This window comes from Melitaea cinxia, chromosome 9 (genome assembly GCF_905220565.1).
Source record: "Melitaea cinxia chromosome 9, ilMelCinx1.1, whole genome shotgun sequence".
NCBI classification, from domain to species: Eukaryota; Metazoa; Arthropoda; class Insecta; order Lepidoptera; family Nymphalidae; genus Melitaea; species Melitaea cinxia.
The window spans coordinates 5,436,176-5,455,604 of NC_059402.1; the positions used below are offsets into that span (position 1 = coordinate 5,436,176).

The window sequence follows — 19,429 nt, forward strand, 5'->3', positions numbered from 1 at the left end:
ACATTATCAAGAAAGAAATAATCTTTCTTTAAACAATTTCTAATTCCAGTTTCTACACAACATAACCTCACCAGATTATGGAAGAGAAATGCGATTAAAAATTAATGATACAATAACAAGCAACAGTACAGATTTCTACGATGCCTCCGAATACCTGAAGCCAGACCACGGAACCGCTCACATATCAGTCATAGCGGACAATGGTGATGCAGTATCAATGACGAGCTCGATTAATTTCTAGTAAGTGTCATCCGCTAAAAATAACAAAAATAAGAACTATACTCAAGTCTAGGTCATAGTATGAATGTTTTGAATGACCAAACTCTGTACTTGTAGCATTATACAATTATGCATACCTTTATGGTCCTGTCTCGTTTGCTAGATAAAAACCACGAACGTAAAATAAATAAGTTAAAATATCTATTTTTATTGTTGTGTGATCACAAACTTAACAATAATTTAAGTTAACGCTGTGTATAGCCCTCTCCACATATCAACTATTATTAAATCATTGTACTCGATGATCACAGATACTTTTATCTGATATATCTGTGATATTGCAGTCATATCAGGGTCACGACTACGTTGGTCGACTCAACATTTGGTGGTGACAATGTCGCCGACGTTTAGGATGTTTCAAAATAACAACCGAAATAAGTCTCATATAAGTAAAAGTTATAGTGTCCGTGAAAGCTTATAAACTTATATTTATACTAGCTGACCCGCAAACGTTGTTTTGCCCTATATGTCATCAAGCCCCCTAACACCCCCCCCCCCTATAACTTAGGGTTTTGAAAAAATAGCTGTTGGCCTATTCTCAGACTTACGCGATATGCACACAAAATTTAATAAAAATCGGTTCTGCCGTTTCGGAAGAGTATGGTAACTAACATTGTGACACGAGAATTTCATATATAAAATTATAACTGGTATAAAACACTCAAGGCGTTTAAATATTTTACGAATTTCCAGTTACGGCGCCGGATTCACAACTCTCAACACAGGCATTGTAATGAACAATGTAATGGACGATTTTTCTTCTCCTGGAATTGTAAATTACTTCGGCCTAAAACCTTCCCCCGCTAACTTCATTGCACCGGGCAAGAGACCCATGTCCTCGATGAGTCCTAGTATTATCGTTGATAGGAATGGAAATGCGAAACTTGTTATAGGCGCTTCCGGTGGAACGAAGATCGTGACAGCTATGGCTTTGGTACGTAGTCAATCCTTGTCTGACTTATTGATATTTTATGGCAAATTGTCATGCATAGTATTTATAATGATATAGTTTTTATTATTATTTATTTGTAATGATTAATTTAGAAGACATAAGACTTATATTTTTAACGTGTAATGGCATCACTATTTAGTAATTTAGTCTAAGGAAAACCTTAAGTTGGCCAAACTTTTTTGTTCTAAGACGAAACTTTCACTAAATAAACTTTTGGGGATTTCCAACTTAATGGCCGATTAATAAAATCATAACTTTGAACTTATATTATAAATATTAAAATATGAAACAGTTTCACAAAAATATTATTTTGAATCTTTCAGGTAACAATGCGTAAGCTGTGGTTCGGGCAGAGCATCAAAGAAGCAGTGGACGAACCTCGTATCCACCATCAAATATTCCCAATGCATGCTGAATATGAATTCGGTGTGATTAAGGTAACAATAATAAAATACTATTTCTTAAAATAAAGTTAAATTAGCAGAAAAACTACTTAATTAACTAATTTCTTGACTCACGAGTAAAGTCGTAAAAACGTCATAATTGTTAGAATTCCTTCCTTTTTCTGACACATGACTGTCACACGGAGTAATTTAGTAAATAACTTCTTGTACCCCAAATTTATAACATTCAATGAGCGTGTTACAACTATTTCAGGACATTATCGATGGTTTACGAGCAAAGGGTCATGGTATGGTGCGTTATAGAAACAGAGGTTCCATCATTTGCGCTCTCTTCAGAAATCGAACAGCTATTTACGCGAACGCAGACTTTAGAAAAGGCGGCGATGTTGCCGGAATAGACTAAGTGACTAGTTAAACATAGATATATATAAAAGGAATTATACTTTAACTATTTTTAACGTAAGCGCGATTTTAGCAATGTCAACGTTGAAAAATGTGACATTTTAGGACCTCGTCTTTTGAGTGCCACTTTTATGATCTTCTATGTTAAGTAAATGAAATGTTTATACAATATTAATTATTAGCTATTTGCTCAATAAGCATTATTGATCGTTAATGTCCTTAGATATCCTAATGCAAGCATTTTTTAATTTATGCCTGAAAATATTTTAAATTTAGGACACTTATTCAATTCAACGCCTACAGCGATTTTTACTCATTGTTAGATAACGTGATTGTATCATATTTTATTACATTTTTTTGTTTTTTATTATTTTTAAATAAAGTAAAAATAAACTGTGAAAACACTAAGCGTTGTTAGATCTATAAGAAATCTCGGGCCATTCCCGTGCATAAAATTTAGGTATGCTTTACTTATTAAAATACTATACATATATTATTATACATTTATTTACTTAATTTCATTTATTTGGACCTTTTAACATATATATTATGACTCATGTATAATATAACATCTTAACTGTTTCTCGCTCTTTCTGTGTTTACTTTGTATATTTTACAAAATACGTTTCAGGAATATGTTAGTAAATAAAGGCAATAGTAATAGCTCTATGTATTAAAGATATTACTGATAATTTTTACGACAAAACTCGAAAATCGATATTCAAAACTGCTCGAAAAAAATCTTTTGAGACGATACTTACTTGAAACTAACCAACACTATTTATTCAGCATAATGGCTTGCCGAGATTGAAGTTTAAAGGAAAAAAAAAACGAACAAAAACATTAAATAGTTATTCTGTATAATAATGCAAATAACTACTAAAAACACGTTTTTTTTTTTTTGTAAAATTTCAATCCATTTAAAGATAAAATTGAAATGGCATTCATGGGTTGTATTAATTAATTAATCATTTCTAACTTAATCATAATAGGAACTAACTAGGTCTTTAGGTAAAACGCTTTTTACATCATTTCTTGAATGGTATTTAATGACTTTAATATTATTTTAATCGTATTCAAATATAATATTTACTTTCTAGATTACAAAATATTCGGACTAATCTTAGACACGATTTATGTGATAGGTATTTTTATAATTTGTCATGTCATAACTTACGTTACTTAAAATTAATTTCCATCCGCTAACCTTCAGTAGATCCGCGTAGTTGTTCTCCTTCATGGAGAAAGAGGGATATGCCCAGCAGTGGAATGTTATAGACTGAACCAAAAATTTATTTTTATTTATAAATGTTATATGAAATGTAAGAAAAATTTCTCGATAAATATAAAGCCATCTCTTTCCTACCTCCTTTTGAACATAAACTGTCACAGTTATTTTTATTTATTTATTTTATTTATTTATTTAACGATTTTTTATACGTATAAAATTATATACATAATATATTTGTCATGGAGACTCACGTGTAATGGGTTATTTTATTACTTTTGATAAATGTAAATAAGCTTCAAAATATAAGTAAAGTTGTGTTGTCTGGAAGAAATGGTTAAATAGTCATAAGTCCGCCCATTGTACTTCAGTTTGTGAATGTCTTTAAATATGTTTGATGTTTAAAACGTAGTTGTGGTGAACAATAAAGTATAAATAAATAAATAAACAAAATCAATGAAAATCCATATTTATATAACAGATAGGTATATTGTGAAAATGTCTTCTATATCCGATATTGTTTCAAGTTATCGAAATACAAATAAAATTATACAAGTTAATTGTTGTTTCTTTTTATGTTTTAAAGCAGGTTCATTACACTCATTGAACTATTATTACTAACGTAGTAATAATAAATCAATGATTATACTGAGTTTTTGTGAGCTTTCATACCAAAATAACAAACAACAACCTTTCAAACGTTGAGTATCGGTGCTTATCTACTTTTAGTAGGTACTTATACAGACGTGAGTTGCTATAAAAAGCCAAATGCCGATTGCTCACGTAAAGTAGTGTTATGCGTCTAGTGTGTCTTTAGCGTGGGGTCCAAAAATTCATAGTAAAAGATTATATTGTAAAATCAAATTATTTTAGATTTTTACTACTCAGCAAAAGATGGCGCTAGTTTTTTTACGGGTAAATGTTATTTCATGACATAGGTTGACGTGCTTAAATAATCAAAAAAACCTCGTATTCCTTAAGTGAATTATTATTTGTGTTTGCTCGCAAACGAAAAAAAATCCAATTCAATTATATCGACAAGTAATACAACGTAAGTTAAAGAAAAAAAAAATAACAAACGCAATTGTCGCCACAACAATTTTCGAGGTATTTCCCTCGATTTCTCTGGGATTCCATCATCGGATCCTGGTTTTCTTATCACGGTACCACACTTGGAATATCTCCTTTCCAACAAAACAAACAATTATCAAAATCGGTTCACAAACGACGAAGTTACCCCGAATATACATATAATTATATTATACATATACGACTCGGCAACGGGCTAGTCAAAGTAACCTCCTCCTTTTTTGAAGTCGGTTAATAAAGAGAAAATTGGGGGATATGTGTAATGTATAGTGTTTAGTGTGCACTGTGTAGTGCGTAGTGTGTAGTGTGTAGTGTTTAGTTAGTAGGGTGTAGAGCGTAGTGTATAGGGTGTAGCGTTGAGTGCGTAGCGTGTAGTGTTTAGTTTGTAGTGTATAGTGCGTAGTGTTTAGCGTTGAGTGCGTAGCGTGTAGTGTTTAGTTTGTAGTGTGTAGTGTTTAGTTAGTAGGGTGTAGAGCGTAGTGTATAGGGTGTAGCGTTGAGTGCGTAGCGTGTAGTGTTTAGTTTGTAGTGTGTAGTGCGTAGTGTTTAGCGTTGAGTGCGTAGCGTATAGTGTTTAGTTTGTAGTGTGTAGTGTTTAGTTTGTAGTGTGTAGTGTTTAGTTTGTAGTGTGTAGTGTTTAGTTTGTAGTGTGTAGTGTATAGTGTTTAGTGTGTAATGTGTACTACGTACGTCGGGCTCCGGTGCGTCTTGGCATTTTCGGCCTTAAAATAATTCGGCTTTAAATTTTAATGTGACCACATGAGAAACATCGGCTTTCAGTTAAATTAAAAATCATCAAAATCGGTACACCCAGTAAAAAGTTATCCGGTTTTTGAGGGTTTCCCTCGATTTCTCTGGGATCCCATCATCAGATCCTGGTTTCCTTAGCACCACACTCAAATCGGTTCATAAACGACGAAGTTATCCCCAAACATACATTAAATATATATATACATATAATAATAATTATACTTTTTCTGTTCCTTTTAATAGAAATCCCAAAATAAAGACTATATTTGCGTTTCTCTAAAACAAGAAATTTATTTATATTACCACATATTTTCTATATTTACAATTCTTAGCATTTAAACTACATTATAATTACAATATTCACTTACCTAAAACAAGAAAAACAACATTTAAAGCCTTTATTTAAACTAATTTCCTTACAATCTTAATGTAAAAATAATTCTGTCATCATAACAAAGTTTTATTTTTCTGTCCTGACAATAAAATAAACAAAAAAGGTTCTAATTAAAAAAAAGTAACAAAATATAAAATGAATGTTGTGTTTTCTTTACATACATACATACATATATACACGGTCGAAATGAGTAACCTACTCCTTTTTTGAAGTCGGTTAATAAAATAGAACATAATTATTTTTGGTATTGGTTTCTATGAGATAGTTAGTAGTTCTATGAGATACCACTCATACTTTTTTTACTTTAACATTTTGAACCTTATCTTATCAAAAATATAATCGCAAAGTAGAAAAAACTAGTTTATCTTATTCTGTAATTTTAACTTAACTAACTAGCGACCCGCCCCGACATCGGACAGTTGCAAAAACTATTAGTGTTCTTCTTCTATATTATGCATATATTATACATATAAACCTTCCTCTGGAATATACTAAAACTATCTAAACTCTATTTACTAAAGAAAATCGCATCAAAATTCTTTGCGTAGTTTTAAAGAACGAAGCATACCGACGGTGGAAAGTGACTTTGTTTTATACTATTTACATAATAGCAAACAGTAAATTGAATCCATTGATACAGGGACATAGCGTGTTGGCAGCAAGATCACCACAATTTTTTAAATTAATAAAAAAATTATTCCTGCCTATCGACAGTGAAAAAGAGAGGAGACGTGATGATTTCGAGTGCCGTTGAAGTGCAGTAGTAATTCTATGTTCTATCTAGTAGTAATTAGTAAAAACTTTAATACAGCTGTTACCGCCAAGACGTACAGCATGTTCAGATTAATTTCTATCACTATATCGACAATATGATAGACATGTTGTTAAAATTGTAATAAGAACGGCCAGATGTTTTTTTATTCAAATTGCTAGTACCTACATAATCTTCATAATATTATGCGCAGTGCAGTTCAACAATTTTTTATCAATAGTAGTTAAGTATCAGTTTGTTAAGTTCGTTAGCCAATTATCTAATAAATATAATATTGAATAACAAAGCTAACTGTCGTAACACAAAAAATATTCCTACCAGTGACGGATTTACCAATAGGATGACTTGGTTGGAGCAAAGGGCGGCAATTTTAGGGGGTGGCAAATTTGGTTAATTTTTTTGTCAATGTCAATATTTCAGTATTGTGCAGGAAACTTAACAGTACAATATCTAAACACAAACAATTACTATACGATCTGTAAAATATACCTACTTTTGAGGCGATGAATTTAAATAATTAAAATAATCAGTATAGCGTATCAATTTTACGATTTGATTTCAATAATTTTTACTCATTATTTGAAGTGATGCTTTCTTTAGTGTGTTTAGAGAAAGAAAGAATAGAGACGCGATAGTAAAATTAGGAGCCAATAAGACCATCTACCAACCAAGCACCTTTCGCTGTTATTGTGCCTTATTCTATCTATTAATGAATTCGGTGGCATGTAGTTGCTGAATCATGTACGGAAGCTTGTCGATTTCGCACGGTACCACTGCATTGATAATTCGTTGCTCGAATATTAAATTGGAAGTAATTTCCCGTTTTAAAATATTGACAGAATATTTCATTACTATATTTCAATATAACAAATAGGTACAGTAAAAAAATTGTAGAAAAGAAAATTATATTATCTTTATTTTACAACAAACATATTTACATCCATTTGTTTTTATGAATAAGACATATTTTTTGCATTGTAATTGCATTGCTCTATATAAATCTAAAGCTAGAGTTTACTTTATAAATAATTAAAATTAATCAGCATCTGTATTACTATATATCAATAAAAGAAGTTATTTATACCTTAAAATATGGATAATATGTGCTTTTGACGTTTATTTATAAGTATTTAAAATTATTTGCCTGAAAGTAATTAATAAATAAGACCAAAACCCATAAAATTAATAACAAAAAATCTAAAATATTAATCAGTCGTAAAAAATATCTTGACAAAAATAATGTTTATATAAAACAAAAGATTTTTTCAACGAAAAATATTAATAAAATTTCATAATGACAAAAAAATATGTATAAAGCAGTAATCTAATTTAGTCTAATATTTTTGGACCATTTTAATGTAATAATCTAAGTCTTAAAAAGTAAAAACAATACACGAAATACATTTTTATACTGGAAAGGAATGATTAAATAATTATAATACACAATTGACTGATTTTAGACGTAAAAATTCAGTACAACATTAACAACATAAATATCACTGTAAAATTACAATATAAATATACTGTAAAATTTTGAATATCCTCAGTTTGTAAACCATCTATACAAATAAATAAAATTGGAGTGTCTGTTTGTAATATTAAAATAACCGCTTTTTACTAAATGTATATGGATGTATACACTGTACATATGCCAAAATAACATTGTTTACAATTTTTGTCTGTCTGTCTGTTTGTTCCGGCTAATATCTGAAACGGCTGAACCGATTTTGACGGGAGTTTCTCTGGCAGATAGCTGATGTAGTAAGGAGTAACTTAGGCTTCTTTTATTTTAGAAACTTATTTATTTTATAACTCTGCGAACTGATCAATGCGCGGACGAAGTTGCAGGCACAGCTAGTATTAAAATAAATTTGTAACCCGTTCATAAGTTATGAAAAAAAGCTTGTTTAGAGTATCTACTTAAGTTAGATTTTCTTTACTTCTTAAAGGCCATATGAAAATTGTTTAATATAATTTATGTTCGAATCAGTTTATATTTAGTTTTATGATATGATGACAAAACAGATCGTTCGACAAAAGTGGTTCGATTTACAAAAATATTGGCAAAATATAATTTAAATAACTATATCACTAGATTATTGTAATATTTCTATTTTTATTATAGTAATCACTTTTAATTAAAATGCATAGTTTGAATAGCGGTTTAAATTTTTTCTCAAAGTCTTATAATTTAACAAAAACCTGAAAAAATAATCTTTATTAGCAACTGTATAATGCTAATGACTATCCACATTATTTGTGGCCTTTTATCCGCTGCACGCGCACCGCTGAACATTTCGCTTTTTTGTTTTTAATATATTTTATTACTCATATATCTATTATTATCATCATACAGTTTTACATCACATCAACAGCAAAAATGTATTATATAATGTTATTGCAATTACAACTGAATATTTAACTGCTAAAGTAAGCATAACCTTTCGGTTATACATTCTATAAAATTATACAATGATTATAATGTATATTTATATATTATAACGATCGCATAAATCTTAGTTTATACAAATTCATGTATTTGTCTGTACATGTATGACAGATATGTGCAAATGTTCCATGCAATTACGTCGGACTGTTTCCTTTACATAAACAAACATTTTTATACTAACACCACTACATAAGATTATTTAATATTATTGACTTGTGCGAAGAAGAAATTATCAATCTATCTCATAACTTTCAACACAAAAAAAAAACAACATTCTATTTTATATACAAGTCATCAAAGAAAGTATCTGTTTGTAAACACAATCGCTGTACAAAATATATATAAGACTATTTATCAGTCGCCGATTAATTTTGATAAGTCCTATTGTCTTGTAAGTAGCGATATAAGAAAAAAAACTGCTTTAATTTTTTTGATTGAAAACAACAGGATTTAAGAAAACCATATCCGTGAGTTACACTACTTATAAAATTAAGTTAAACAAACCACTCAATGCCTGTTTTTTAGGTAACAGTTGGCTGAAATAGATACTTATATCATTGTAATAGGTTTATAAGTAATACAAATATAAATAAATGTACATATTACAACCAGACTCACAAACCCAATACAACATACAGCAGCAACGCAATGCAGAAAACAAGCATACGTGACTGCTAACTGCGCCAATGGGCTAGTCAAATAACGCATACTATTACACCACACTACATATTCTTCCATTAAAATATTACAGTACCTATATAACAGAAATTATAAAGTTCAGGCTTTATGCGCATCAATATTAAGAGCATCCACAACCGCGTCAAGTGGAGTCACATATTTAGTGGATCCTATCAGTACCACGTTGTCCACACCGCTGGTTATAACAGTACGGTGTAACTGCTTGCACTCCTCAGCAGTGATGCCACCGACAACAAAGAGTATTACAGTCGAGTTGTCCAATGGATGTTTTGTTGTTTTCTTCTTGCTTGTTAATATACTGAAAAATAGTTTTTTTTTTTTTTTTTTGATTTTGTACTTATAGTGCGTTCAACGAGCCGAGATACCAAATGTAAACAAACCAAATGCGAGGTCATTCAACTATGCAGGGTTTTGTAACCTTTTTATTACTTACACAAATTTTTAAAATGTAAAATATATTTACATTTTGATAATTACGGAATTTAATATAATTAATTAAATATAATTATGTGTTTAAGATTTGATACTTTTTAAATAACAATTATCGAAATATAAACATCATCCCGATCGCTTCTGGACACGAAATGAAATAAAAATAAATAATACAATATCAAAAGGCCGTACGCGGTCCGATTGTTTTCAAGGCCAGCTAAAATATCGTTCGACCTTGCAGAGAGACGTGCAGCAGATAGCAAACAAACAAGATAGAAAGAGATAGACCATATTTTGTTTGTTCCGTATTCGCTACGAAAAAATGATGGGCTTTGTTTACATTTGGTATCTTTCTCGTTGAACAGACTATAGATGAAATTTTTCTTGGTTATAAATATAATGAAATATTGTTGGAAAATTCACTCGAAAACATCATAAAATGAATTTATAATAAATTTTCTAGTAGACAAATAGTTTAATATATTTATATAAAATTGAAAAGAATTATAGTTTCAACAAATTTTTTTTAATTTTTTTATTTTATTTTTTATTTACATCATCCTTAAATATTTTATTAACCATTAAGTTGCTTTTTTGTCATTTCATTCATTGATATATTTCAATTTATCTGGTAATGCATAGTGCATTGTAACATTAAAAACTTTTGAATTAATGTTTTAATCTATATAAATAAAAATGAATGTTCCTAAGCGCATAACTCGAGAATGACTCGACCAATTCGGCATATTTATTTTTTTGTAGGTTTCTTAAGGCCCATGGAAGGTTTTAATACAAAAAAGATTTAATTTTTACTATTAACTCTGACAGAACGAAGTCTGTCCGGACAGCTAGTTTGTTAGTAAAAATAATATTTATTAACTTACTTCAGTCCACTTCTTAAGAAATCCTTGATGCCCTCATTCCTGTGACGTAGGTCCACCATTTCAGGCCGATCAGTATTCACTAAATCTTCAACCAACTGTTGCAAGACTCCTCGGTACTCGTGACCAACTCCCGTCTCACAGGGCTTTAATATGGAGTTGTATCTAGAAACAACAGCCCAGTTTTTGTTATTTAAATAAATAATATGTTTAACATACAACACACACAGAGAGTCGTCTGTTCTTAAGGTATCTTAAGGTCTGTGTTTTATGTAACAGCTGACTGTTATGACTAAATTTTATTACTTTATTTAAAATTTCTATTTTTCTAATGAATACACATACAAATAATAAATATTACATTTAGACTCTGGGTATACAACCCCTGGATCAGGAAGCAGGTTCACTACAAACTACACGAAAAAAGAAATTATCAACAAACAATTGCCATCAAATGTTAATTAAATACACATTGAATTAAATTATATAAAATAAAAAAAAAACTTTTGTTAATACATATTTATTTGTTTTGGGTACTACCTGAATCAGCTGGATGTTCTTTAGAACTACTTTGCGCTATATATTATTTAAAAAAAATAGAGGTTTTAGATTTAAAAAAAAAAGTCCAGGGCCATAATAATGCCCACGCCTAGCTACGCCACTGATTTTTAGGATTGAAGTAATAATATATATAGTAGCACTAAAAAAAACACATTACGTATCATGTAGTGACACGAAAACGTACATACATTACGTATCATATAGTGACACGAAATTAAAAAGCTTACTTATGCAAAATCCTTCTCATCTGTGAGATTTCTTTTAAACGATCCATTACTCCCTTGGCAATCACTTCACACTCTTCCCGTGTTTTCATATGAAAAAAATCGCGATTAAATAAACTTGCACGGTCTTCGTATATGGCAGCACTGATTGATTTCTGTAAACTTTCCTCATGCTGCTTGTTGAACATGACTTCCGTTCCCACTAGGGAGTATACATGAACCAGTAGGGCCAGGAGATTCTCGAAAGATATATTACGATGCTTTCTTGTCTTAATGAGATGACTTATCTGAAATAAGCATATTGTAAATTAATAACAGATCAACATTAAGCAACTGATGCAGATATATATATATATATTTTTTTCAATAAACATACATACAAACAATACAAAATATAAATGAATATAATATTACACAAACATTAAAACATGTAGAAACAGGTGACCAAAATCTATAAAAGTCAAAGTAAATGACGAAAAAACAACGTTAAAAATTGCATGTCTGTATGACTTGCATGCTCATAAATTTGTTACATTTTCACGAGAAAATAAAACACAGCGACTAAAGAAATAATGTCGTGGCAACAGAAATAGCAATAATGGGGACAAAATGCAAAAAAATGCAATATGTACAAAGAATAATTGATTTAAATTTTTTGAATTTTTTAGTTTTTTTACCTGATTCACTACACTAGTGGAGTCTCTGCTAGCAGCAAGGTTCTCTTGTACTTGTCGTTCTAGATTCATGAATAATTGAAATTCCGCTCGCCCTGGAGATTTTAAAGTTTGCACCACACCCAATGCTTGCTGCAATACGCCTAGATGCTTGCCAATAATGTCATAATTACCTAGAATTTTATACTTCTTTAGAATTCCGATTTATTGAAAATTATAAGATGTGTATTTATAGCTACGGATTTTGAGTACTGTCCTTTAACCAGCTCAGAAACTTATTTGGATATCTATGATGGTATGAAGTTAGACAAAGAGCGAAGTCATCTTATAGCCATAAAATGATTGATCATCATCATCGCAAAGCTATCCCAACTTGTTGTCAAGCACTCAAGATCCGTTCCGATACCCACATAAATATTTAATAGGCATATATAGAGGTATAACACAATAGGAAAAATAAGAGAATCAATCAAATGAATCAATTAAAGTTGGTTCAACACCAGATCTACACTACTAAGACCTTCATTTATTTAAAACTTACCTTTACATGCTGAAATTATCTTTTCCAAACTTTGCGACGTAACTTTTAGAAGTACTTTAGGACCTGGTGATTTTTGAACATCAAGTTTTGACAATTTATTGTATAAATCAAACATCACTTCCTTTTCTGATTTGTTGATCATGTGGTCGTAGGTTTGGGCACAGGAATCATCATTAGGGTGATATAAGCACCCTGGACTCAACTGCACATCGTCCGGATGGGAAATTCTATTAATAATGAGATGAACTCTAGATTATTACAAGTAACATCTATATTAATAAAAATGTAGACTCAGATTAAAACTGGCAACACAAAAATTCTGTTATCATAGATTTATTAAGCACTATTATCCTCAGGGTATCCTGCACAAAATCTGGATCAGTCTGACTGGCAAAGTACTTTAAACAGCAAAATAAAACTACTCGTTATTATTGTTATGATTCTGTGGTAAGTAAGATAGCAGAACTTCCCAAGAGAGGCTGAGGTACATTAACAACAGACGTCCAATAGCTATAGCAACCGCTTCACATCAGATACATCTTACGTTTGTTTTCACAGGCTGTGGCAACGACTTACCAATAGGTAAGCTTAACGCCCACAAAAAAAAAACATGTAGAAGCATTTGTTATTAATGATATAGATATTACTTGATAAGGCACAGAAGAACACTATGGTGCATTAGGTTCCAACTCTTTCACGTTTATGGAGTTAGAAGCCTCTGACCAACAGCTGACTATTTTAGGCTGATTAACTTGTAAGAAATAAGCCATCGTTATTAAAAAAACTCTTAAATTTTTAAAATGTGCATACTTACAAATCAACTTCACAGAGTGAGGACATATCAACAGCGACATCATTGGTGTGCCCTGGAAACTTAGGAAGTAGTGCCATAATTTCATCAAGAATGGATTCCGATGAGTGACCCGTTACACCACAGAGATCTAATGTTCGATCAACAAGTATTAATGAGACAGGGTTGGAGCAATTCTGAAAATAAGAAAATCACAAGTTATAACTTAATTATAGTTTGAAGGGGTTGACCACTTTTTATTATTATGTCAATCTCTGTATTTGCTTTAGCAACTTTTAGAAAGGAAAGAACAATGATGTCTTGTCCTGCACACTGTGAATGCATGTAGTTGATACAATTGTTACCTTATAAACCTTTTTAAATGTTTTCTGTGAAACTTTTTTTTTTATGCTACAAGAATATATGTAGTAATTGGTAATCTTTAAAAAAAAATTAGAAAAATTAGCCCAGGTATTTCAAGTAATGTGCTTAGCAATACATAACGATATATTAACATACAATATAGCTTTTAATTATTATTTAAGTAGACAGATATAAATAAAAACCAATTTTTAATTGAATTTCATTGAATTTCTAAATCGATTCAATCTTAGCGACAGAAAGAAGCGTGGTCTGAGGGTTGTCGCATCAAGAGTTCTGTCATCAGTATTAGTGTGGGCACACTTGACAAATAAACAAACAGACTCGGCAATGGATTTTGTTTTGTAATATTTTAAGACGTATTTTATTATTATATTAATTACATACCTTTCTTCTTGAAACACACACCGGCGAGTTCTCTAAAATGCCAGCAATTAATGAGCTGCAGGCACCCATGTAAAATATATCTTCCTTCATATTCATAGAATCAAACATACTGTTGAGACCACTAGCCAGTCTTCTTACTAGACCTCTCTCATCACTTTTTAAAGCATACAAGTCTAAAGTTGGTGTGTCCGGAGTCAATTTCCCATCAAACCTCGGGTATACTTCTCGACATGGTGGTGTCAAAAAGACTACATTTGTTGGAGATATAGCAAAAAGAGGTATATAGACAACTTCCACTACAGATTGCTGAAAAAGGATTATAATCTTTATTATCAATCAAGTTTTAAAATTGTCCAAAAAATTTATTCATATGCATTTTTTTTTAATTTAGTTAAGGTAATAGTCCTATTGGTAGATAAATAAAACTTCATACTTAAAAATCAAATGTACTGATTAAAGAATCAGACCTTTTTTTTTACTATGAAGAACAATCAATTTTAGAAATTAACTTTTTCATATAAATTCTTTTATAACTATTATCTTTTTATTAAAAATTACATTCTTCTTTGCCTTTCCATGTGCACTAAAAGATGACAGAATCAAAAATCAAATTTTCTTTAGGCTATCCTATAAATTATCTTTTCCTATTTGGAACCCTAGTTTGATTTTTCTTTATTTTCAGTCAAATAAAAGCTTCTTCCCATTTTGCGTCTAATAGGTGTGTATCCTTTTACTTTGTTCAGTAATTGCAATTATTAATCTAAAACTAATAGTTGGGACTTACTAATCTAATACTATTAAGCAAACAATTCTTGTGTATATATATATATATATATATATATATATATATATATAATCTGAATCTCGGAAACGGCTCCAACGATTTTCATGAAATTTAGTACATACGAGGTTTCAGGGGCAATAAATCCATCTAGGATCTAGGGCAAGGATTCATTTTTAGAAAATGTCGTTATATCCCTTTTTTAAGTAAATTTCACAATTGTCAATAAAGTTGTTATAGCTCAGGTGGGAAACCGGCTGGTCGGAAACAACTGAGTAGACCACTGTTCAAATCCACATGTCTCCAGATCGATTATTTTTTCCTTTTTTTCTCTAAATTGCACTCATGATTTTTTATTTAAATAACCAGTTCATATTTTTTTATTATTATGTCGGTAAAATCGGAAAATATTATTCATATTTTATCATTATTATTTTTTAATTATTATATTTTTTTTTTTGATTTTTTATATTTATTTATTTTTTGATTATTATTTTTGGTAAAAAAAAGTATAATGTTGAAAAAAGTATAAAGTTGAATAGTTACGGGTCTCTGTAAAGAACTCACTATAGACGGCGCCACGGTTCGCTTAAACCGAAAATAAAAATCATCATATCAAAAAAATTTTGCTCTAGCGGGTACATCGTTCCATAGCTTAATTGGCTAGAGCGCCGACACGGTCAGTCGGAGACGCGGGTTCGAACCCCGCTGGAGCGGTCAATTTTTGATATGATATTCAAAAATGTTTAGAATTCCTAATGTGTGGGTAACACAAAAATAAAAAATCATACATAAAAAAAAAGTATTATTCATATTTTATAAATATGTAATTCGTATTTAAATATGATTTCCAAAGAACACGATTTACTAAAAATACCGAGCTAAGCTCGGTCACCCAGATACTACCCTCTAATAGTTGAAATTTTTGCTAATGTAAAACAAGCAAAACTTAAACATAATCTTAATATTAACAATGCAAAGCTGAATTTGCTTTAAAATAAGCTAAAAAATTCAGTTTGATATAACCGTAATAGAAGACACACATGTCATCTTTTAGGTTTTAATTCATTTCTGGTACTAATTGAAACCACTTATAATTGATTAAAAAAATTTTTTTTTCAAGTGTCATCCTTTAGTTCAATATTAACTTAAGTGCTATTACTTTAGTTACAAAAAATGAAACCTAAAATTACAAAAATACAAATACAATAAAGCATTTAATATGAAATAATTCTTATTAAGCAATATTGTACTCTTACTACATTATTGCATTTACATTACAGAAAATTCCAATATTCTTAACATAACAGTCATATCACTAATAGCAATCTTTTAAAGACAATCCCTATAAAATGGAGTTAATATTGATAGCATGATTAAAATCTCAGTAATAAAGTAAGAAAATCGTTTATTATTAATTTTTAGAATATTAATTTATATTACTGTAGATAAATTATCTTATACTTAGTGAAGTTAACCATGTCATGCTGCATCAACACTATGCTTTAGATAAGTAAAAATTTTATATTGAAGTTGAAATAAATACTAACTACTATTATTATATAACAGAAATAACTATTTCTGGGCCCACCTTTTTTTTGAGTGCCTCTTTGAGCATGTTTTCCAATTGACTTGTTGCCTCCGCTTGAGCCTTCCCCGCTAACATAGCATCACTGACATCTTTTCCCTCGTTCATTTCTAAGTAAACGATTTCCAAGCTGACACAGGATATGAGGGTACAATGGGTAATGTCACTCCTGCGAATTATCTCGCAAATTATACGAAGTTGAGTGGATGTTGCTTGTGTTATAAATACTGCCTTCCCTGATCCTGTCCCTGTCTGTGTTTTTACAGAATTAAAATTTTAAATATATTAGACATACAGGCTAGACGTAAACAAAAATATTTAGTACACAAAATAATAAATGAAATGACCTCAAAAGGCGACAAGCCCTTAACAGTAACCGCTCCATTGCTAATAAGATTGTAAAGTCCTCCTTCCCAATGTAAGCACTCGGCACTGTAATCGTCCAGGAAGACCGTAGCGCCGATAATACGATTGTACACTTCAGTCCACCAAGCCTTACTAAACTCTTTTATAGATATAGACATTTTGTGAAGGGAATTACAAAAATTATCATTCACTAATCAAACTCCACCAATTTGAATTTTAATTGAATATTTTTTAGATAGATTCGAAAAATGGAACATTGCAAATGTTAAATTATTTTTATTAATTCGCTTTTGCTCAACACTTCACCAGAGGTTTTTACGTTTTTGCAAAGTTTTTGACAAATCAAAATCATTGACTTGACTAATTGACAATTGGCGCGTTCCACAGTCCACTAAAGGCCTGCAAATCCTGCAACGCCATCGACCACGACAACGTAATTGTCAATAGTCTTCGCTTGTCATTATCATGTCTCTCTATGCTCCATGGCGTCATTATAAGTTCCTTGGTCATTTCCATAGGTCACATCACATTATTCAATAGGGAGCTTTTTTATTATAGTTGTTTATAAACAAAAATTGAAGACTAGTTGACTGGTTGAAACAGAAGATTTTTTAATTACGTTTGTTTGAAGGATAGACTTTTATTTTCTATCAAAAATAAAAGTAATGAATTCTATAAGAAAAACGTATGCAATATTACTGATTTATTAAACGACGTCTGATGTCTTCTATTATTAATGACTTATCTACCGTGGAGTTGAATTCAACCCCAGATTATTTATCTACGCATATGTCACGATCTCATAAGTTTTTAAATAAATAATTATTAATAATCCCGATTTACAATTACCACTGTGTACATATACCAGCTGTACGGCGTATATTTGGGGGCATGGTAGTGCCCCCGCCAAGACGAGCCAAAAAAAGAAACGTAAAGCACTACCTATCTTTTCTCGAAGCGTTTCGTCGTTTTTTTTTGAACCATCATAACTTGGGTTTGGATTATACCAGATAAACAAAATTCTCAGGATATGATGTCAATAGTGGACTTATTAAACTTATAAAGTTTCAATTACATAGCTCTTATACTTTAGATTTTATTGATATCTAAAAAACCCCGATTTCGTCACTCATTGATGATCATCAAAATTCTTAGAGTACTTCCTGAAGTCCCAGAAAGCTGAAATTTGGTATGAGAGCTAGTATTAGTACACAAACAAGAAAAAAAAATCTAAAACTTGGAACTTTTACCCCCCAACGCCTTAAACTAGGCGGTGGAAGTTTATATGAGACTTCCGCAAATGATGCTAGAGGTCTGAAAATTGATAAAGGGACTCCTTGTTACTCCTTGTTATAAGTAATAATAATAAAATACATAAAAAATAAAAATCGGTTATTAGTTTATGTCGAAAATTTACATTTTGTAATTTTGGTATTTAGGTTTTGGCGGAGGTCACCGTTTGCATATCAGTTCAACATAAAATCAAAAACAGCGTGCTTAAACCGAATATGGTGAAGATTGGATGATATTTTTGGTATAAAATGTGTCAGAGGTAAAATGCATCTATAATATTGTTATAAGCAACTTACAAAAAGAAGTGAAATCCCACCAAAAACATTTTCATGCAAAATGTTGCCAAGACGAGATTATATAGCTCGCACTGTCAAAAAGTTATCAGATCTCATGTAGAGCCAAGCTTCTAACTCTACACGCCCTAACTCTACAAACCCTAACTTCACAAACTCTACACCTTAGTCAAAATATGTGGCTTGACCGTTTCGCTACCGTCACGTCGGCGTAAGGTGAAAAATTTATTCACTTTCTTTTCTGTTATACAATGGTTATGTAAAATAAAAAATAAAAAGAAGAATAATAAACAGTGAATAAATTTTTCGTCTAAGATTCTCGCCTTGGCAACATTTCACATGAAAATGTTTTTAGAGCGTACTTCATATTCTTGATTGCGCGTTTTGGCAGCACCGCACATACGCGAATACAGCATAAAAATCAAAGTGTCAGTTTCCACAACAATATTTTTTTATATTATAATACATAAATATTTTTCAGGTATAACTAGCGGGCAATTGCAATCAACGAAAGACAATTTTTTAGCGTGTATTAGATTTCTGAAACTCTTTGGTTAACGAGATTCAATTATTTACTATATAAATTTTTAAATATGGAGCAGCCTGACTGGGGAAGTACCTCGACCTTACAGAAGACCACAGCTAATTAATACTGTTTTCAAGCAGTATTTTGTTTCTGCTGGTGAGTAAGGTGACCAGAGCTCCTAGGAGGGATTGGGGATGGGGTCGGCAACGTACTTGCGATGCTTCTGGTGTTGCAGGTGTCTGTAAGTTACGGTAATTGCTTACCATCAGGTGAGCCGTACGCTTGTTTGCCGA

The 19,429-nt window shown here is 30.9% G+C and overlaps 2 protein-coding genes and 1 long non-coding RNA gene across 3 annotated transcripts in view; 1 reads left to right on the forward strand and 2 right to left on the reverse strand.

Moving 5' to 3' along the window:
• Positions 1-2,078, forward strand: part of LOC123656466 (glutathione hydrolase 1 proenzyme-like) — a 35,936-nt gene extending 33,858 nt beyond the window's left edge. The window contains exons 7-10 of the mRNA XM_045592145.1: positions 50-240; positions 973-1,213; positions 1,555-1,668; positions 1,889-2,078. Coding sequence (XP_045448101.1) covers positions 50-240; positions 973-1,213; positions 1,555-1,668; positions 1,889-2,038 — 696 coding nt within the window. The 3' untranslated portion in view covers positions 2,039-2,078. The remainder of the gene's footprint in view (positions 1-49; positions 241-972; positions 1,214-1,554; positions 1,669-1,888) is intronic.
• A 3,260-nt stretch (positions 2,079-5,338) lies between these two features.
• Positions 5,339-5,513, reverse strand: LOC123656251. Its single transcript, XR_006743504.1, has 2 exons — positions 5,473-5,513; positions 5,339-5,380 (listed from the first exon to the last, which is right to left on the reverse strand). It is a non-coding gene; the product is annotated as an uncharacterized LOC123656251 (long non-coding RNA).
• A 2,579-nt stretch (positions 5,514-8,092) lies between these two features.
• LOC123656431 (sec1 family domain-containing protein 2-like) lies at positions 8,093-17,415 on the reverse strand. Its single transcript, XM_045592117.1, has 10 exons — positions 17,006-17,415; positions 16,662-16,910; positions 14,290-14,595; positions 13,546-13,718; positions 12,732-12,958; positions 12,194-12,363; positions 11,520-11,803; positions 10,735-10,896; positions 9,474-9,716; positions 8,093-8,124 (listed from the first exon to the last, which is right to left on the reverse strand). Exons 1-9 carry the CDS (start codon positions 17,180-17,182, stop codon positions 9,497-9,499), a joined length of 1,968 nt encoding a protein of 655 aa, XP_045448073.1. The 5' UTR covers positions 17,183-17,415; the 3' UTR covers positions 8,093-8,124; positions 9,474-9,496.
• Positions 17,416-19,429: the final 2,014 nt, after the last annotated feature.